This window comes from Marmota flaviventris, chromosome X, assembly GCF_047511675.1.
Source record: "Marmota flaviventris isolate mMarFla1 chromosome X, mMarFla1.hap1, whole genome shotgun sequence".
Taxonomy (NCBI): domain Eukaryota; kingdom Metazoa; phylum Chordata; class Mammalia; order Rodentia; family Sciuridae; genus Marmota; species Marmota flaviventris.
This window is the reverse complement of record NC_092518.1, coordinates 66,545,127-66,567,963: the sequence shown is the minus strand read 5'-3', so window position 1 is coordinate 66,567,963 and position 22,837 is coordinate 66,545,127. Positions and strand designations below refer to the sequence as shown.

Genomic DNA, 22,837 nt, shown 5'->3' with positions numbered 1-22,837 from the left:
TCTGGACAAGGAATAACATATTTGATATCATATATAATTGAAAAGGTACAGATATGTGTCATTCTGCACATGGTTTCCTATGCCAAACCTATGTTGTATCCGTACTAGTAATTCATAGTGTAAGTAACTTCATGTTCATGAACAAATACCAATACTTTCAAGGCAGGAGATAGACACTATACAAGAGTTCCAGTTGTTTGAAAGAATGTGCTATAGAATGATGCTACCCTAAACATGACATTCCAAAAATGGTTTTTCACAGGAAATACGGGATGTAGACAGCCAACACTGGCAGCCTGGGACCTACATGTATAGCTGAAAGGCTACTTTGACATTGGGACCCATCATCTAGCCATTGTATTTTAGTCTAGCACCAGCCATGACTCAGTAAATACACCAACATAAAATACCTTATTGCAAAGTGTTCAACCATTTTATGTATAAGACTGCCAGCAAGAAATAGTTCAGCTAGGGACTGGGGATGTGGCTCAAGCGGTAACGCACTTGCCTGGAATGCGCTGGGCACTGGGTTCGATCATCAGCACCACATAAAAATAAAATCAAGATGTTATGTCCACCGAAAACTGAAAAATAAATATTAAAAATTATCTCTCTCTCCTCCCTCCCTCCCCCTCCCCCTCCCCCCTCTCTCTCTAAAAAAAGAAAGAAATAGTTCATCTACCCAATAATGGCAAAAATAAGACACGCTTTTCTCCCTTCTTTTAGCTTTATCTTAACTTAAATGAATCTTAGTTCCCTTTATACCCTGCCTGTATAGCCACACAGAGACAGATTTCAGGGCATTAGGAAACTTAATACTGGTTCAATTGACCTAGACTCACTCCAAGCCTCTGCCAGACTTAGTTAGCATTTGTAATAGCAAACTGCTGCTAAGAGAGCTAAACTATAGAACCAGCCTAGGTGTCCTTCAATAGATGAATAGATAAAGGAAATGTGATAAACATAATGGAATACTACTTATCCATAAAGAAAAATGAAATCAGGGCATTTTTTCAGTAAATGAATGGAACTGGAGACTATCATGCTAAGTAAAATAAATGAATCCTCCCCCCCTGCAGAAAAAACAACGGCCAAATGTTCTCTCTGATATGTAGATGTGAACTCATAATAAACTGGTGGGATAGGGAAGAACAAAAGTACTTTGGATTAGACAAAGGGGAATGAAGGGAAGCACGGGGGAATGGGAAAAGAAAAGACAGTAGAATGAATCAGACATTACTTTTCTATGTATAAATATGATAACATGACCAATGTAATTCTACATCATATACAATGAGAAGAAAGCGAAGTTATATTCCATATATGTATAATGTGTCAAAATGCATTCTACTGTCATGTATAACCAAAGAACAAATAAAAATAGGAAATAAACTTTAAAAAAGAACTGACAAATGGGATTGCATCCAATTAAAAAGCTTCTACACAGCAAAGGAAACAATGAACAGAGTGAAGAGACAACCTGAACATTGGGTGAAAAACTTTTCCAGAAATTCATTCATTTGACAGAAGATTAATATCCAGAATATATGAGGAACTCGTAAAACTTAACAACAAGAAGAACAACAGCAACAAAACAAGTAATGTTTTGACATTATAGGGTAGAGAGGGTAAATATGGTCAATACATGACAGGGTAGAGAGGGTAGATATGGTCAATACATGTGTGTATAGAACTGTCAGTGAAACCCATTAATCTGTACCCCTCATGTGTACTAATAAAAAAGAAAACATAAGAAAAGACAGTATGGGTTATGCTGTGCCAACAATAAACTCCCAAATCTCAGTGACTTAACACAGAAAAAAAAAGAGTCACCATTCATAATAACTTAGTATAAGGAATTAGATGGAGCTTGCACACTTATGTTGATACTTGAACTCAATTGTTCTAAATCCATGGCTGAACTATTATCAAAGAGCATCCTGAAATATGAGCTTGATATTGGCCTACTGACAATATTGATGATTTTATGTTATTAAGCTGTGACTGCTTTGTCAACCCCACTGACATACAGAGTGCCAGATGAGAATTCAATCTACTGAAAGACCTTATTTGAACAAAAGGCAGGGGATTAAATGCATAATTATTGAGCACTTACTTTGACGTAGAGCACCTGCCATGCAAACATTAATCCTTATTCCATGGAGCATCCATTCTAGAGAAGGAGACAGAAAATGAACCAAATAAATAAATAAATTAAATAGTATATTAGAAAGTTATAGATTCTAAGGAAATAAAGCAAGAAAAGGAGATAAGAAGATAAGTTTTAAATATGATCATCAGGAAAGGTCTCACTGAAAATCTGATATTTAACAAAAGACTTGAAGGAACTTGGGGGAAGGGGAAAACAGGTGTAGAAAGAGGGACTCAGAATTTTGAATTTCAACTCTTGATTTAAATTTTGGAGTGTTGCCTCATCATTGCTATTAAAAAAGAAGGAACCAGCATGATGTTAGCTGTTGCTGATATGTGTTAGCACTGACTTTATCACTTCTGGATATCCCTTGGCTTATCCTAATATAGATTGACATTCACATAGTACACATATCTGCTTTGAATACTACAGTGGAGGCAAACTTACTGCGGAAAGATACCAGCCATTCAACTATGATTATTTAATTCCTGGGTGGGGGTGTTATATTTCAGTGAGAATTCTTTAGAGGAGAAGTTGACCCAACTACAGTTCACAGAACAAATGTCATCCACTGTATATTTTTAATTGAATTTTTGTTGAGAATTATAGATTCACATGAGATATGTGAAATAATAAAGAACTGATGTAGCCTTATCCAGTTTCCCCTAAGGGAAATCTTTCAAAATTATATCATAAACAAGCTATTGGCATTATATAATCCATTGATTTTATTTGAATTTCCCCAAAATTTTATTCACTCATGTATGTGTGTGTGTGTGTGTGTGTATTAAATTATATGCACTTTTATCACATGTCTAGGTTCGTGTGTAGTAGTTGCTACTTATCTGCCTGGGATTACATCCCCACTGGATGCCTGAAACCACAGATAATATTGAGCCCATTATGTTCTATAATTTTTTCTATACATACATATACAAATGAATGCCTTTTTTTCCCCGAAAAGCCTTTTTCATCTTAACAAAACATTTATCATTCACTATGGCTGTAACTTTTGGAGTTTGAGGTATGACTGCAAAAATAGCAGAAATGCATTTTTCCTTCTTCACAATTACAATTTCTTACTGTAGATCTTATAAATTGCAACATATTTTTCTTTCTTTATTAAGTCAAAAGTTTCACCTTTTCATTTCAAAAAAGCACTTTGTAGTTCCTCTTTAGCATATTCAACTTTCCAGCATCACCAATCTTGCATTTTGTGACCATTAAGTAAAGTAAAAGTTCCTTAAATACAAACACTGCAATACCACTACAGATCATATGATACCGAGATGGTGATACAGTGTTGATGTTAGACAAAGGGATGGTTCATGTCCTGGGTAGGAGAGAACAGGACAGCCCAAGACTTCATCATAATACTCAGAATGATAGGCAACTAAAAACTTAAGAATTGTTTATTTCTAGAATTTTTAATTGAAAAATTTTAGACCTCAGTTGACTACAAGTAACTGAAGTCATAACAAATAAATCCACAGATAACTAGGGACTACTATACTGTTTTGTTTGTCTATTTTTCATGACTTTCTGTCCAGTAGTTTTATCAGTTGTTAATAAGAGCATGCATGTGATTATGCAACCTGTACAATCAGAAAAATGAGAAATTATACCCCATTTAATTCAAATATATGAATTGTCAGGATCATTGTACTGTCATGTGTAACTAATAAAAAATAAAATAAATAAGAGCATGCAGAAGGCCTCAACTCTACTTGAGATTTGTGTCTTCTCCCATAGCTCTATTAGGTATTACTTCATGTTTTTATTTTGGGGCTGTTTGGTTTGATGCATTTAGAATCATTATGTCTTCCTGGTGAATTAATCCTTTTATTATTATTTAATGTGCTTCTATCTTTAGTAATTTATTTGCTCTGGACTCTATTGCAGTAATGCCTACTTTTGGAAATTAATATTTTCATGATATTTTTCTTTTAAAAAACATTTATTTTTTTAGTTGTAGATTGGATACAATACCTTTATTTTATTTTTATGTAGTGCTGAGGATCGAACCCAGAGCCTCACACATGGTAGGGGAATAGTCTTCCTCTGAGCCACAGTCTCAGCCCTGATATATCTCTTTTGGGTTTTATTTGATATAGAGTATATTTTGAGTTAATTTGTTTCTTATGTTGTAAAGAAGTTGTTAAGTTTCATTTGTTTACATGTGGATATTCATTTTCCAGTGCTACTTCTTGAAAAGACTACATTTTTCCTATTGAATTCTTTTTTCATCCTTCTTCAAAACCATTTTACAATAAATGTAATGGTTTCTGAAATCACAATTCTGTTCCATTGATCTATATGTCACTCTTTATGCCACTGTTATAATTAATATCATTTTGAAATGAGTTTTAAAATTGGAAACTGTGAATCCTTCAACCTTATTTTTGTTTTCCAAAATTACTTTGGCTACTCTGGGTCCTTTAATTTCTGTATGAATTCAGAAATTGTGTTGAATGTGCAGATCAATTGGTGGAGGAAATTAGGGGAGAATGGGGAAAGACTGCTAATGGATAATGGTTTTCTTTGGGGAATGATTTAAATGCTCTAAATTTGATTTATGATGGTTGTACAATTCTGTAAATTAAAAAAATGAATTATACACTTGAAATGCATTAATTGCATGGTTTATGAATTATATCAATATAGTTTTTAGTGAAATAAAAATAAATCTAGTGAAGAAATGTGTAGTTCTAATATCAAAAAATTAAAATAATTAAATTATTAACAAAGTCAATTTTTTAAAAAATTGTTGGTTCTTTTTAGATATACATGACAGTATAGTGTTTTTGACATATTATACATACATGGACTATAACTTATTCTATAACTTATTCTAATTTGTCCCATTCTTCTTGTTGTACATGATGTGGGATTTTACTAATCATGTATTCATATATGAACATTGGAAAGTTATGTCTGATTCCTTTTACTGTCTTCCCTATTCTGATTCTCCTTTCCTTCCCTTCTTTCGCTTTGTCTAATCCAATAAACTTGTATTCTTCCCTTCCCACCTTACTGTGTGTCAGTATCCACATATCAGAGAGAACACTGAGCCTTGGTTTTGGGGATTGGCTTATTTCACTAAGCATGATAGTCTCCATTCCATCCATTAACCAGCAAATGCCATAACTTAATTCTTCTTTATCGCTGAATAATATTTCATTGTGTATATATAGTATATTTTATTTATCCATTCATCTGTTGAAAGGCATCTAGGTTGGTTCCATAGCTTAGCTATTGTGAATGGAGCTGCTATAAATTTGCATGTGGCTGTGTCACTGTAGTATGCTGATTTTAAGTCCTTTGGTCATATACTGAGGATTGGGATAACTGAGTCAAATGGTGGTTCCATTCCAAGTTTCCTGAGGAACCTTCATACTGAAGAATCCAAAACTTATTGCCACTTTTTCAAGTTCAATACAAAAATCAAATGATGGTGTGCAAACACTTAGGAAAGTTCCCTAATGGGCTGTAATAAATGCTTATAATCAAAGAGCAAAATAACACAGTTGAAAACAGAAATATAGCATATCAAATAACATGATTTCTAACAGGTTTCTGAAGTTCAATATGTAGTCAGATTTTTTGTTTATATTGGACAAGTTTTGTAACATGCATAAACAACTATGTTTTTTCAGTGTCACTATTTTTTGTTAGATGTGCATCCACTCAGAGTCATCATTGATAGCTTTATTCATCTTGATACTCATTAAAAGCAAACATGTATTTTCATGCTCATTATAATAAAAATGTATTGGAAATTATATTTATAAAAATTACAAACCTTTTTGTATTTAAAATTGTTACTGAAACATTGATGTGAATTGAAAATTAAAGCAAAAAGCAGAACTAAGTTAAAAATGTAATGATTATCTTTTCATATATCAGTAAAATTATGTGGTATAAATATAACATTATACATGCCACGTATTTTCAGTCTCACCTGTGAGAAATGCATAATCCAAATGGGTAACAAATTCTTCACTTATGTAAATGTGCCCAGCAGCAGCACTGAGCCCTAAGGACAATGCTAGTGGCACTAATAGAGTAATGTTTTTCAAAGTATGGTCGTAATACCACTGTTGGTTCACAAGAAAATTTAGGAGGGTATGCTGGCAAGTTTGTCATTAGTTATGCATTTGTCTTCATGTGTATTATAAAAATAACTATCACATCAGAACTGTTTTAACAAATATTACTTTTTACAATGAGTAAAATGTATAGAATTATTAATAATTCCTTTACTTGGAATTCCTAGATTTCTTATTTTGTCTTTACTTCCTCAGTAAGTCCTTCCCTGACCCCACTCCTAGATAAAGATAGCTGTATCTTGCTCTTTGTTCCATACTATTTTGCACATGTATCTATCACAATTTAGATTTTATTACAATTTTTGTAGGCATGCCCATATCTACTAGACTGTGAACTCCTCAAGAATCAGTGTTAAATTTTGTATTTCAGTACTTAATGCAATGGCTGGGCTATGAAAAGTGCTCAATGAATACTTATGGAATGAATGGAAATGAATTACAACTGTGGTCAGGATAATTACATTCTATAAGCATTGATCTAGTAGCTATTTCTCAGTTGGAGGCAAGATGGCACTGTGTCCTAGGGAGAACTAAAATTTTAAAACTGCTAGATAGGAAACCAAACATAATTAATTCTCTATCAAATTAATTATGTTAGCAAAGTTTTATATGCTCAATATTCTAATAATAATGGATTTCTGAAATAAGATTCAAAGGCAGACATACTGAAAAAAATTAAAAGAACTGAAATGTAATTAAAAAGGCAGACTTTCTGGAGTGAAACCTATGTGAGTTTCAATTGTTTCAACAATTACCAGCTGGATCATCTATAAACTGAGGACCAGAGATAATTCATGTAAAGTTTAATATAGTACCTGACACATAGTAAGCTCCTGACAAATGGATGCTATCATTATTAATTTAATCAGATGAAAACTAGGAAGTACAACACTAATAATTTTCTAGTAATGATTGTGTAAGGTCTGACATAAGAGAAAAATACAATGAAATCTAGTTTTTCCCTCTTACCTCATTCCCATTTTATCTCAACTCCCTCTTATGAGAGTATTATGATCATTACCTTTGCAATTTATGCCAAAAAACAGCCTAAAGCACAGCTGGTCTCTCCCTCTGTCTCTAGTTCCTGGTATAGATCTTTTCAATACAAGGAAATAAATCATTTTTTAATTCACACTTTTCTGGTGGCAAGCAGATAATTGTTTATAATTAAAAAGCTTTTTCATCCAATTTCTGCTGGGTTAGAGTAAGTCACAATGCTGTCAAACCAGGAAAGTACTTAATTAAGCATAAAAAGTGACAATGAGTCAGTGTACTTTGCTGAAAAATTACAGGCCAAAAGTTGAAATAAGAGACCCAATTTGTAGCCTCAACTTTGCTAATAACTCTTCATTGGCCTCATTGCTTTAGGCCTCAATTTCTTCACCTGTAGATGATAAGCTCTATGCTGAGATACTAGCTCATATTTTGCAAAAAAAAAAAAAAAAGAAAGAAGATGTATCCCCACTACTCCTTAAATAGGTTTTCTAAAGAACTGAACACACATTTAATTATGAAAAGTGAAAGTATATAATTTCCACAGAGAAGTGTGAATGGATGTGTATGCTTTTGGAATGGTGAAATTCTTGTAGGAGAAAATGCAACTCAGAAATCATAAAGAAAAAGTGTACCATGTAAATATATATAAAGATCATATGTGAGTTAAAAATCTTACAAAGCTTAAAAGATGAAGGGGAAAAAATCAAATAGAAAAATAAAGTATATGGTCAAATAATTGACACAAATGAAACAAATGGCCATAAAACTTAAGAAAATAGTACTACTTTTCACTCATAATTAATACATGCATATTACAAGAAGACATCTTAACTCGTTCAATTCATAAAACATAATACATTTAAAAATACTGAATGTTGACTAAGGTAAGGAAAATGGACATGCTTCTAAATTGGTAAATTCGTGCTGCTCACTAGTGCTGGTTCTTTCCACCTGTCTATGAGTCAGTTCTGTTCCACCTTCAAACATGACCTTTTCATATTGTTCTTATTATATAATTTGTCAGCACACATCCACATTTTAATCTAGGATGCTATGTGCAAATAGGAACAATAGTCTCACCATTCCAACCCCAGTCCCCTCTTCTGCCTTATGGAAAAGAATGCTCCAAGTATCTTTCAGTATGGCTATTTTCTTCTATTCCTTGGAGACATCCCCCATCCCAATAATGGGGATTGTCCCTCCAGCCACACAAATGATAGGTAGTGAGTGATATTCCCTGGCCCTGCCTCCACTCTTTGATACTTTAGTTCCCCAAATTCCAGAAACCTGGGCAGTATAATTTTCCCCATCAATAACTGACTGAGGGGAAAAACACAAAGACTTGTACGAATTCTTGAAATGTAAACAAAATATATAATGTGTAAGAAATCATCCTGCCACAGTTATTTTAAGGAAGAAATTAAGATGACCAAATATAAAAAGACACTACCTTTTAAAATGAGCAAAAGTTAGCATAAACTCATGAAATAATGTTTTTGTTTTCAAACACAATTATTAAAATTTTTTACAAAACAAAACATACATCATGAAGCAAAATAGTATACACCATTTATATTTATTCCTTTTAAAAAATTTCCAGCATAGGCCTTATCCAGGAGAAATTAAATGCTGAATGAAATCTAATCTTAAATAAATTTAGAAGTGAACTAGAACATAAAAACAAAAAGGAAACTGAAGGAGTAATTATAACTTTGCTACAACCTGAGTCAACCAAGTTTGCATATATGAAGTAGACTATAAAGAAACAATTATACTATTTAATGAGCATATTTAAAAAATATTGTCATATTTCCATTTATGCAATTTAACCCTGGAACCAAAGAAGTAATTCCAAAGACATGCTTAGTTTGCTGAAAATAATGAAAATGTACAAATGCAGATTTATACTATTGTCATTAAAATGTATAAAAATTGAGTATGTACCTTTGTTTGAATGGTTACTCATTTCAACACAAAATATAATTTATTTTCCAAGTTTTAAGAATGTGGAAAATGAAGTATGTCAACTATATTTAACAAAGGAATTGAACATGAAATGATTTTTTTAAAATAAGACAAAATAAACAAAAAAATGATTTCTTGAAAAATAAGTTAATGTTTTCTATTGTGTTTTTAGAATGTAAGAACACAGGAATGCATATATATGATCCTCCCTAAAATGATTAGTAATTCTTCCCTGGGTGAAATCTTCCTTTCTATCTTCCTGCACTCTTCCTATGAACACTGGAGTATTTTAAGATTTAACACATTTGTTAAACAGCTGTTTGTCTGTTTATCCTCTTGAATTAACAGACAATCAGTGTTAAAAATAGCATAGATTGCCAATTTCCCCAAAAAGAATTTGCTTATCTTCTACTACTTTCTTCAGAGTGTTCATATCTATAGTTTAAGGATTGAAGAAAGGTAGTTTTAACCTTGTCTTATTTTAAGCATATCTAAATTAAAATAATCTCCAAATGATAACCACTACGTTTCAAATAATATACAACAAAATAAAAAGTTTGTATGGGTACACAGAGCTTAATATAAAATGATAAGATAAGTAGAGCTCTAAGTGAGTGGGTGAAAACCAAATACTGAAAAAGGAAAAAAGAAAATTCTAGCATGATACATGTGAAGATTGAATTTTCAGTGAGGACACTGGTTTCAAACACAATTTATTTCAACAGTTGATACTATTTTCTCAGTGGATAATGTCTGTATCTTGTTATTCTTCCAGGGTGGAGGACTGAACCCAGGGCCTTGAGACAAGTGCTCTTCCACTGGGCTAAATCCCCACCCCCAAGGATGTACCTAACCAACTTCACAGATGGACAGTTGAACTACTTGGAAAAACTGATTTTTCCTTGAAAATAGGACCTAGTCTTACCTAGGAAGCCTGGGCCATTTTTCAATTCTTGTTTTGTCTTTAAAAGAGTAACCAGCATTAGTGAGCTTTTTAAGGACATTGAAAAAGCCTGGAGCATTAAAGCACATTAAAATACATAAAGCCAAAATATAATTACTTTAAATTAAAGATGCCATTATCTCGGTGCAGCACAGTATTCACATGACTTATAAAAGTGTTCCAATCTACATCTTACTATTTTATAAGCCAGGAATTAATATCTGTGCTTTTGTGAGATAAGGCTTAAAGTAAAACATAAAAATATATAGATTTAAAAAGTTTAGTATTTCATGCAGAAACATAGGCATGAACTGTACCAAAATTACAAATTAAATTTAATAGGAAGAATTTAGTAAATGTACTGGATATTTGCTAAGAAAATAGATGTGCATCCAACAAAAAGGTAACTATTTTATTGCTAATTTGCTTGACTATAGTAATCATCTCACTGTGTGTGTACATATACAAATATCATGTATGCCTTAAATATATGACTATTTTTTTAGTTTGAAAGAATAATTATGCATTTAAAATAAATGAAAAAACTTAAGGGAAGCAGAAGTCTTCATAGCTAATGTGAAAGAGTTTGAAATGTTTTTCAAGTAAATGAGGATACCTACTGAAATTCAGAGATCTTTAAATAACTTATGGCCAATGAGAAAGCTCAACTGCACTTTTATTTGAATACCTCTCTGTTGGCAAACACAGAAAAAGATAGGCAAGTATTTGACAATGTCAAGCTTAAAAACCCTCATTCACTTGCCTTAGACCAAATGAAAATTTTGAAAGTGAAGCTTGTCTTCTATAAATTTTCTATTTCTTGAGATAGTTAAAATGACCAGAGGATTCTAGTTTAGGATCTTAGATGAAAGGAAGATATATATGAAGTGGGTTGATGGTCAAAGTTTGCTCTGGAGTTTCAATCACTAAAATTGAAAAAAAAAATTGTTTACCAAATATGCCATACAGTTATTAAATTTTTCTTTAAGTTATTTAATTTTTAATATCTTCACCATAGCTAAAATTTTTAATATAAAAATGAAAAAAACTGCTCCACTTTTAATACATGATCCTGAACAAATTATTTAAACTCTGTGGTGTTGAGTTTATTCATCTGTATTCTGAGGTTATTGAACTAGGCATTATCCAGTATCTCCTCTAAATTTTAATGTTTGAGAATCTAAACACAGCATTCTTTTAAATTACTACTTTAAAAGTAGGTAGAAATTTTGCAATTTGAAACATAAAATTTATTGTGTACCTTTTACCTCTAGAAAGCAGTCTCATTTTTTAAACATACCTTACAGACCCATCATATCAGGGGTCACTCATAATTCAATATTTTATTACTCTCAGGCCTGCTGTGAATAAACATAAGATATTTGAAACTTTGGGTTCTCCAGATTAAAGTTTTTCAAGAGTCAGTTTCAGCTAAGTGCAATCTAAGTAACTTCCTCATATCAATCATATGTGAGGTTCAGAAATAAGCACATTGATGTATTTGGCTCATTATATACTGTCTAGTATCTTTTTTCTCATAAGCACATAATCTTAATAATTTGTGTCCTTTATATGAAACATTTTAATGTGGATACATTTAATCTATAATTTTTTTACAGCTTCATGTGTCATGTCCTACCAGTTACTGAATGGATATGCTACAGATCCTGCAGATTTTGAGAGTTGCAGTATATAAGCTTAACAGCCAGGGGAAAATAGCAAGTCCTGTGGAAAACTGTCAGGCAATCAACATTCATAGTTATTAATAAGTAAAAGAGAAACAAACCAATGTAATTTTAAAAAAAATGATTTAGTGAAAGGTATCTATTTGGCAATTATACAAAAATGAAACTCTTACTTTGAAATAATTTATCAATTTTAGAAAAAAATAATTTCTATAGATAGTAAATTCTACAGGAGATATGTAGTGTCATATGTTTAAAAATATTTAGGCAAGAAAAAGTAGTATAGAGAAGTTTGAATTGATGTGAAGAAGTAGGACTAAATGTTTCAGGAAAAATATTTTTTTAAAAAATCAAGCTTGCCTTTGTCATATAAGTGGTACAATCTAAATTCTACACTGTAACAGGAGGAAAAGATCGTATAGTGCTGAAATGAAGGCTTTTGTCAAAGAGGTGATATTTGGATTGGGTATGAACACTGGGATAGACATCTGATAAGTGAAGATATAAGAAAATAGAATTGCAGTGACAATAAAGCAAAGGCAAAGAGCTTAAATCAAATTGGCTGGTACAAAGGACTACCCTAAAAACTGCTTAAAAAGAACAGGGTGAATGGGGAATGGGAGTCAAGAAACAGACAAATGCTTCACACTTCAACTTTTTCTTATGCATACATGACTATGTTTGCAGTTTGAGAAGACATAAATCACAATTGCAACAGATTAGACTGAAAGGAGGAAAACTGACAAAAAAGAAAAGTTTTGACAAACTTAAGAGGAATTTTAGAGCTCACTGTTCTGCATGTTTTGCCTTCCGTCCAACTTCCAAGATTTACCTCCCAAAGCTCATCATGATCATTTGTTTCAATCTACTGGGACTAGGCATTCTGTTCTTTGAGCAAGTACAAACTTTCCCTGCCTCTGTATTTGCTGTATTATAACAGTCTACCCAATAGTTCAGAGCCAAGTGAAATACCACCTCCTCAACAAAAGCCTTCTCTAATTATCTCAGTTCTAGAAGATCCTTCCCTCCTGTTCTATTATTGAGTTCAGATTGCACTACTCAAATGACACAAATAACCTAAAGTTGTAAATATGTATGCATTTGTTTACTGAATCCTACAGAATTATAAAATTCCTCAAGGGCAGAAACTGCATAATACAATTTTTGCATACCACATGATTTTGCATTTTCATAAGCTAGTCTACAAAAACAAAACCCAACTCACAAAATAATGCTAAATAAAATTTTGTTGAATGAATGCATTCCACTGACACATTTTTATTCCCTTCATTTTTCTCCTTATTCTTATGGAGCAATCATTATATTGAGTCTATTTTTTATTCTTACCTTCTAACTCTGGGACAGTAAAATGATTGAAACATATCTGTGTTCACCCCAAAATACTTTCACCATAAGGGTAAAAAGAGGCATCAGAGGGTTGGGAATGTGGCTCAGTGGTAAAGTACTTAGCATGCTCAAGATGCTGACTTTGATTCCCAGCACCACAAAAATTTTTAAAAGCAAATTAAAAAATAAGAATTTAACAAGAAGTATCAGACCATGAAGGAATTGTCCCAATAACTGTGGAGCAAAGGAAGCAATTAAATGTCTTTCTGATTTATTTACTTAAACAAGAATACAATATGTGTTGTGGGAAGGAAACTGAGCTGAGATCAGTCTTATTTTAACTTATTTGTTTAATGCTACACTGTAGCTGTTGGAAAAGAAGGGGCAAACCCCAAAATGATGTGGTCTTCTCTTGAGGCTTCATTTTATTTTGAAGGGATGGGTTTTGGGCATTCTGTAGCAGATATGGTATTCATCTTTTAAATGATAATTACAATTTTTTAATCCACATGAACACAAATGTAATTCTTCCTTAAAGTAACTGTTTAAAAGATTAACTTTTCCTCTCTATTAAACTTCCAGATTAGGAATGTGGAGTATTGTTGGGGCACTTTCTAACATAATTATCTCTTAACAACAACCAAAGCAAGGCACAACTGAAAAGGGGCTGCAAGGATCTGAGTCCCCCACCCCTTTTAACCATTACTGTTACCAAGTACTTTATGTAATCTCCACACAGAGACCCAAAACCTTTAGGTCTCAGGAACTGATACTGGAAGGAAGCTACAAGTGTCTCTTACAAAAAAATGTTCCCTAAACTAGATTGGGACTTGAGTAAAGCTAGGGAGAACTCTCCTTGGGCCAAAACTTTAAGGGGTTACCCCAAAATTCAATATTGAAAACAAATGATGTTTTTAAAAATAACATGTTGGTAATTTTCTTTTTCTTTAAATTTTTTTTAGTTGTAGATGACACAATACCTATTTATTTATTTATTTATTTATCTTTATGTGGTGCTGAGGACTGAACCCACTGCCTCACACATGCTAGGCAAGCATTCTACCACTGGGCTACAACCATAGTCCTGACAAATATTTTAATGCAATATTTAAAAGATCAGATTTAATGCAAAAAAATCTATGATGATCAAAATATCAAAAATTTAAATAAAGATAGAATCTTATCCTGCACCTGCATAACTCACCTCGACCTAATCTCCTGAGTTTTGGGCACAACCTTAAATTTTGTGGCCATGGTTAGTGCCTCCATGGCTTTATGGTAATCCAAACTGTGAGTCCTAAATGTGCAAGGCACCTTCCTGAGTCCCTTCACTAAATCTACTTTAGGATTAAAAATCCATTCCAACAGTGTTTTTCCTCTGCTATATTATGCAGAGGAAAATTTCCTTCAGGGTTACATTGAATTCTTAGTGGATTCCCTCCAAATGGGATAACGGTATTTTAACGGGTATCCCCGCCCCCAGAAGCCTTTCTCTCTTCCAGTTCCCAGTTTTGTCTATACTCTCCGCCTGTGGGAGGCATGCCATTTGGGCACCCACCCACCTCATGCCAGGACCCTTATGCTTCTTTGGTGGGGAGTTCCCGCAGTTAAATAAAGATTCCCACGCTTTTTCGCTCTCTGAATGAATGCTCCTGTCATTTCATCTCCACCTTCTTGCCAATGTGTAAGGAAAACTGCGCCTCAAACTCAACCAGGTCTCAAGAGCACTTTTTCTCCTGCGAAATGGGAATGGCGGGGGTTTTGGAAACTAGAGAAAGCAACAGTTTGGGGCATTTGCTTGTCATTACAGCATAAAAGAAAAGAAATGAAGACAACTCTGGGTTTCCTTCAGATCATGTCCGAGCGCTACGCTCCTACGAAGTCCGCGTGCTCCTCCACCCCACTCGCAGTCAGCCAGCAGCATAGAAGGGCTTCGGGAAAGTCCACGGGCCACGCCTCCCACTGGCCACCTCCTCTTATTGGCTTGACAGCCTGTCACTCCAACCTGGCTCACATTTCTTCTAACCATTCACGTAGTTTGGTTGCGTCTTGGTGTGTTTAAGGTTGCCAATAACGAGAGCTTTTTTTTTCTTTCTTTTTTTTTTTTTTTTTTTTTTTTTTTTTTTTGAGGCGAGTACAGGTCGTGCGGCAATTAGTTCATTGAAAACTCAGTTGCTGTCCCAGCGGTCGGACAGAGAGTGCTCTAGTCTAGGCTTCTTTTCTGCTATTAAGATCTTCTATAGAGAGCTGCAACAATGCCCAAAAGAAAGGTAAGTGAAATGGGAAGACCGAAGGGGAGATTAACTGGTGTAATACAAATTTCCTAAGGCAGATAATTTTTAAAAAGCATTTCAGCTTCTAGTTTGATTTTATGATGTACTGAAAGGACAGGGAGGGAAGGGCAAAGAGCTGTCGGTGTAAGGTTTAAGATGATCTCCCATGCAACTGGTAGTTCACTTTTGGCGTGTTTTGTTTAAGGAGAAGAATCGCTGGAGAGGTGTCTCCATGCTGAATTACAAACAGCCATAGCGCTGTGCTGTCGCTTCCTACCCCACCCCCCTCCCTTCGCTTACCCTATTGGAGAACACTTCTCCCAACCACACTTCCAGGGAACAGTTTCCTACTCTGCCTCCGGGTTTTCTTGGGGCACGATCACCTTTGGGGAAAGGAAAACTACAGCTTTCTCCTATATTTGCCTTTGTTCTTTCCGTTTTCTCCCCCCCCCCCCTTTTTTTTTTCTCTTCCCTCCTCCACTTCTTGTCATGCCAGATGGCTGTGCAATGGTAACTCTGTGCCATTAGGCGGCGCAGACTTCAAACTATCCTAGCAAAGGGAGAGATTCACAGATGTAATTAGAAACTTCAGGGCTGGGAGATCTGGCACACTCAAGATCTCTAGCTAAAGGTGAAAAGGTGATAAGAGAGCCATAGCCGATAAACTATTGCCTATGTTGGGGAAGAGTGGGATTTATTCACTTTAGACATACAGAGTTGATCTGAGTTGTTCAGATCTTCTGCCAAAGCTCACTTCAAAATTCCTGGCTCCTTTCAGAAGGGAAATAAGTACACGCTTGGTTTTATTTTTTCCTTGTTTATTTTTCATCAGTATCTTCTAAGGGAAATGGAATGCTATTTCGTTGTTTGATAAAGCCATAAAACACAGTCCTAATATAAGACATTATGATTGTTTTCATATTAGTCCTATTAATCTGCCCACCTTCCCTGCTCCTAGAGCCTAAGAATAAGGCTGAAATTCCCCAGTGCTCTAGGGCTGCATGAATCGTGCAATAGCTTGATAACTCCTAGGCTGAAGGGATATTCAGATATGGAAAGCAATCGTTTCTAATCACCATCCCCCTTCCTCATATTCCCGCCGTTCTGCCGGTAAGCTTTTCTAGGCTTGTGAAATGAGTCTTGCTATTTCAGAGAGCTGACAGCAACCTTGGAGCAGGTAGTGGCGGGAAGTTTTTAAATCCGCGGCTGAATTTCCAGAGTAAAGCATTAACGTTGTTAACAAAGAGGTTTGCTCTCTAAAGCATTGTGGGGGTTGTAATTCTTGTACGCAAAACTTGAAGAGAATAAGTCCAGAATCAGTAGAGAGGGTCGGATAGGTACATATATTTGCACAGCACATACAAGACAAAACAGACTGTGATATTGCATGAAACGACACCTTCGTTTTTCCCTCCCCCACCCTAATTTTGGCTTTAAAACTGTACTGCAGGTTAATTCAAAAAGAAAATGGTTTGTTTTTTAGATACTGTTTACACAAGAAGATGGCATTGACTATCAGTTGTGTAAACGTATGTCTTAAGTATGCTTATGAATCTGTGCATGCTTGCACTTTGGTAGACAGCAGAATATAGTTCCTAGGAAACATCACATGGCTACTTGAGAGGGAACTCAGGAAAACATCATAAGTGGTATATTGCAACTATAATCCATAGGTAGTATTTTTATTTATATGCTTACATTGATAACCTTATTTCTGTGTAATATTGTTCTCTGTATAGGCTGCAGGTCAAAGTGATGTGAAGCAAGAGGTGAGTGTCTTTAATTTTAGAATCTGCCTGAAAAAAATACACTTATTCTATAGACTTCAGGTAGAATAAGGATCTAAACATACATGCTGGTTGGTATATTTGTACCATATGAGTATCAATATGGTATGCCAGTGAGCTCTTTCATAAATACAATAATAAAAACTCCAAGCTTCTTGAAATCTAGGACTGTGTGCCTATTAAGATTGGAAAAGAACATCTTAAGAAATAAGAAATGCTTTGTCAGTTAGAAAGAAGGGACTACATTTTCATTTTTAAATATGACCCTTGTTACTAGTCATCATGGTCCTTTATCTTAGGAAGTGAAGCTTAATTTGGGATTTTTCCCCTTAGCCTATGGAGGGTCTAGAGAAAGGGAAAAATGAAACCTTAAATTTCTACATTTATATTCTAACCAATTTCACAATTGCCTCTTTAATGACAATATTTATGTAGTGTTCCATCAAATAGTGTCACTACAATAAAAATCATTCTAGTTTTGTGTAATAATAATTCTCTTAACTGATTTTTTTTTCACTTATAGCCAAAGAGAAGATCAGCCAGATTGTCTGCTGTAAGTACTCCTTTGAAAAAGCAGCCCATGTATTGTGAAAACTAATTTTAAAATTTAGGGAATTCTGAATAATATTATATTTGATGTAAGAATGAGTTTTGAAGTTTTAAGAAAAAATTTTCACACTTAGGAACTACACTTTTTTCCCTAATACTCAATTTATATCATACATATTTATTTTAATTCAGAGGCAGGATTTTATTTTTAAGGTTCTTTCTTCAATATAATTTCTTCATTTTTCCCTCTTTTTACATGACTTAATTTTTTTTAAATGCAGATGCCTGTGCCCATTATACCAGAGTTGAAACCCAAAAGATCATCAACTTCAAGGGTAAATATTCAACTTCAAATGTTGAAAGAATATTGCTTTTCTGAAGAAATAACTTATGAAAATGCATATATCTGATTATTTTGCTTTTTGAATTTTGTTCAATTAATAATATATTTTACTATATAGTACATATAAAATAATTAGGTGGGGAATTTTTTTCCTGTTTCATAATGATCCACCAGGTTTTGGTATTTTTATTGGGTAAGGACAAAATTTTAGTTAAATAGATTCATTAAATGTCTATGCCTTTGAGGTTTTGTAGTCACAACACCAAATTCCTAGGAGAACAAAGGGTGTAAATTGCAGTAAACAAACTAGTGATTTGTAAAAATAGTAGTAATTAGAATTTGATAATATATACAGGTTGTAAAGTATTTTCATACACATAATTTTTCAGTGGACATAATTGATTTTATATAGATTTCTATGCTGAGATGTTGTGGCTAAAGTCATGTAGACAGAGAAATAACCTCAATATTAAATTCACTTTTAATTGCTTCACACATATTTTAAGGATTTGTTAAATTACTAAAGTCATAGAAATTTGAGGAACATTAGAAATCATCTAATCCTATCATTTTATAGTTGAAGAAATCGCAAATTGTTGTCATGTTGATAAAGTGCTATGAAATCTTTGATTGGAAGGTATTGCTAGAACTAGGGAAAGTAAAGTTTTATTAAGTAATAATTGATCTATTCATATCAGTGACAACAGAAAAGTGTTTATTTTTATTTTATAGTGTCTATGCCTTTTAATGATATTAATCACAGTTAATTTGTATATTTATACAATAGTTATAGAATTGTTCTTCTACAAGTTCTACTTTGAATTCTTAGAATATACAAATAAATACACACATAATAACAAAATGTGATAATAAAAACATGTATTAAGAATTTGTTCTTAATTTTTCTCCATTATACTTTTCAAGCTCACTATTTTATAAAGTTAACTACCCAATTTATAACTTATTAAAACAGTAAATACATTTTATTTTCTTTTAAAAAGAGGAGATTCGGCTGGAGGTATAGTTCAGTGTTTGAGCACTTGCCTAGCACAAACAAGGCCCTAGGTTTGATCATCAGCATTACAAAGAGAGAGAGAGAGAGAGAGAGAGAGAGAGAGAGAGAGAGAGAGAAGAAGAAGAAGAAGAAGAAGAAGTGAGAGGAGGAGGGGGGAGGGGGAGAAAATAATGCTAGATTAAATGATATACTATAAAATTATAGATATTAAAATTATTTACCTTTCTTGGCTTTTAGTTTCTCACTTGTTAAAAAACAATAGCATATTTATATTGTAATTTAGAATTTCTAAAGTAATTTTATATTTGCCTCTTATAAGGTAACTATGACTTGGGTAGTATTGCTCTTTGTACAAATGATAAAACAACCTCAAAGTGATGTATGCTTTTGTTCAAGGTCACATCACATAAGTGACATATCTACAATTCAAGCACAGTTGTTCTGGCCCTTTAACCCAGTGGTCTTTCTACTACCTATATTGCCAGGCATAGAACATTCTTGATAAAGCATTCCTGATTTAAGTCATTTTAAAAATATATGCTACTTTACGTTTTCAATAAAACAAAGTGCGTTATATTAACTTCGTTGACATTGGGCTTATATGTAGCATTTTAAAGCTTTTCCCTAAATTACCACTACAGCAGATGAAGGAAATTTGACCAATTCATCAACATTCTGATTAAATTATGTATTTATTTATTTTTATTCTTTTTGTGTCATTGCACAGAAAATTACCGAAAATGATATGATGGGAAAAAACATAGATACAAATGCCAAAGCAGTTGTTGAAGACAAACAAGATGAAGTTGTTGAAGCAAAGAACAATGAAAATGCTGAAAATGGAGAAGCCAAAATTATAGAGGTGTCTTACAATGTTAACAAATTTATCCACTTGAAAGCTTGAAAATGGATGCAATGGAAAGAAATATTATTTGCCTTTTATTTTAAAAGTTTAGAAACATTAAATGAATAATGATTATACAATTAATAGTAACTAAAGAGAAATGATAATTTAAAATATGAGAATTTAAAGGTACTGGCAATGGGAGAAGTGGCCTAGTATTGGTATTACTTGGAAAATGCTAGTGATCATGACTTGGTACTAATATAATGACCCTCTTATTAAATGCAGGCCAATCCTCTCTTGCTTTAGTCAGTATATGGACTATATGTAAATTCCTTTCCAAGAAATCCCCTTCCTGTAAATTCCCTTTATTTTCCCTATAGATTGCAAATCAGGACATTATATAAGTGTTTTAATAGTTTTTTTGCATATTTAATGCATCATTCATTTTCAGATATTGTAGTAAAATACTGAAAATGGGATATAATGATCAAATCTACAAAACAAACATATATATGTGGAGTATCTTCTGTAAGTGTATAGGATTTTGCAATAATCTTTATTTTTAAAAAGCCCAAATTTCCTCTTTATAAAAACAAAATGTATCATTTTCCCAAGGACTATATTTTGTTTACATGCATGCTACTCAGTGAGAATTACTAACACAGAATGACTCTGTAATCCTGTGTTTATTTTGTTCTTCATATTTGTAATGAAAAATATTTATATGAATAAGCCTTCCCAAATTTACTGTTGCAGATTTCTATTTGTGGGTGTTTGTGTGGCTTTATTTATTTCTTAGAATATTTGCCTATGTTGTGATTTTTCTATAGGTGAATTACTTTGTTGTAAAATAAGTATTAGTTTTTCCATGAAATAGATACAATCTGATTTAAGTAGGTGGGAGAAACAGTTCCAAATTTACTATTTTCTTGCTTCACTACAAATTTAGGTACCAGTTCCTGCAAAAGAACTTGGGGAAATAAAAGAAGAAAATATCAAAGAAGATGAAGAAGAGAAAGAAACAGTGGCAGCAGAAGGAAAAAAAGATGAAAAAGATCCAAAAGATGAAGATCAAAATAAAGAAGAAAAAGGAGAAGATGGAAAAGAAGACCAAGATGAAAAAGATAAAGAACAAGATAGAAATGAGGACAAAGACACAAATGAGAAAGGAGAAGATGGAACAAAGGAAGACCAAAAAGAACAAGAGGGTAAAGAGCAAGAGGGGGAAGAAGGAAAAGGGAAAAAAGAAGATGGAAAGGAGGACAAAGATGGAATAAGCAAAGGAGATGATAGAGAGGGGGAAGACAGAAAAGAGAAAGGAGATGGAAAAGATGATGAAGATGGTGAAAAGGAAGAAGACAGACAAGAAAAAGATGATAAAGAGAAAGATGAAACAGAGGAGGAAGATGGAAAAGGCAAAGAAGATGAAGAAGAGGAGGAGGAAGATAGAAATGAAGATGAAGGTAAAAATGAGGAAGAAAATGGAAAGGACAGTGAAGAAGATGGAAAAGATGAGGAAGGAGGAAAAGAAGAAGAAGCAAAAGAAGAAGAAAAAGAAAAAGAGGAAGAAGAAGGAAAAGAGGAAAAAGAAGGAAAAGAGGAAAAAGTAGGAAAAGAAGAAGGAAAAGAGAAAAAAGTAGGAAAAGAAGAAGAAAGAAAAGAGAAAAAAGAAGGAAAAGAGGAAGAAGAAGGAAAAGAAGAAAATGGAAAAGGGGATGGGAAAAATGGAGGAGATGAAAAGGAAAAGGAAAACAAGGCTGAAGTTGGAAAAGAAGCTGAAAACAAAGAGGTCAAAAAAGAAGATGGAAAAAAAGAGGAGTCTCTGAGTACTGTTTAACACTGCCCTATATACTTTCATAATTTGTTAACATGTACCTTTGTGTTGTAATGATAATAGAGATAAATATTTTTATCAGATATTTTATAAACACTGCTTTTCTTTAGCACCATTTAATTTCAGAACGTCTTCATACTGATTATTAGTTACAAAATGCCTAACATGAAAACTTCATCTATAAATATCGTGATTATAGTAGGGGAATGTATAAAAATACACTATTTGTTTTGTGTAAATTATGTGTTAAAATCTTTTAATTGAATTTTATTCCTACATATGATAATTTCACAAAGTAGAAGAATTCCAAAAGAAGGCGTTTCATCCAACATTCTTATGGTTCTTTAGGTGGCTTTTATAAAAATGTGAACTATTTTCATGTAATGCTTAGTTATGTTTCCCAAAGATAATTTTATTAGTAGCTTGGGAAAAGTATAAATAAAATTGTAATCCCATTTTCAAAGAAATATAAATGTTTACTTCAGAAGGGCAGTTTTAAGTACATGTGTGTGCACAACATTTTACTGGATTTATCTAAATAAAAAGATTTCAGAGATGATCATGGTTTGTTATATCTCCAAAACTGTTGTTAATGAAATGTTATAATACTTTATTTTTTCTATTGTGATATTCATGAAAGCAGTAAAACTTTTTCCACTGAACTACCATTAATATAAAACTCAGTTTTAATCATTTAAAGTGTACAATTCAAGTATTAAGTATGTTCATAATGTTGGATAATCATAACCACACTATGTAATTCCATTGCATTTTTAACCACCCAAATAAAAAGTACCACTTAGCAGTCTTTCCCAATTTCCTTCTAACCCACATGCCATTCTCCAGCCCCAGGTAATGGTTTCTTTTATGAAATTTTTGCCAACTATGGACACTTCATGTAAATGGAATCATGCAATATGCATATGCCATTTTGTGTTTGGCTTCGTTAACTTAGCACAATGTTTTTAGGTTCATCTATATCATATCATGCA

The 22,837-nt window shown here is 33.1% G+C and overlaps 1 protein-coding gene across 4 annotated transcripts in view; it reads left to right on the top strand.

Moving 5' to 3' along the window:
• Hmgn5 (high mobility group nucleosome binding domain 5) overlaps positions 1-22,407 on the top strand; it is a 56,449-nt gene extending 34,042 nt beyond the window's left edge. For 3 of the 4 annotated variants that reach the window (XM_071606739.1, XM_071606738.1, XM_071606736.1), the window contains exons 3-8: positions 15,338-15,467; positions 17,210-17,239; positions 17,781-17,810; positions 18,088-18,141; positions 19,892-20,026; positions 20,961-22,407. In XM_071606739.1, coding sequence (XP_071462840.1) covers positions 15,453-15,467; positions 17,210-17,239; positions 17,781-17,810; positions 18,088-18,141; positions 19,892-20,026; positions 20,961-21,848 — 1,152 coding nt within the window. In that variant the 5' untranslated portion in view covers positions 15,338-15,452 and the 3' untranslated portion in view covers positions 21,849-22,407. Of the gene's footprint in view, positions 1-15,327; positions 15,468-17,209; positions 17,240-17,780; positions 17,811-18,087; positions 18,142-19,891; positions 20,027-20,960 lie in introns of all 4 variants that reach the window. The other variant, XM_071606737.1, reaches the window with a different exon arrangement.
• Positions 22,408-22,837: the final 430 nt, after the last annotated feature.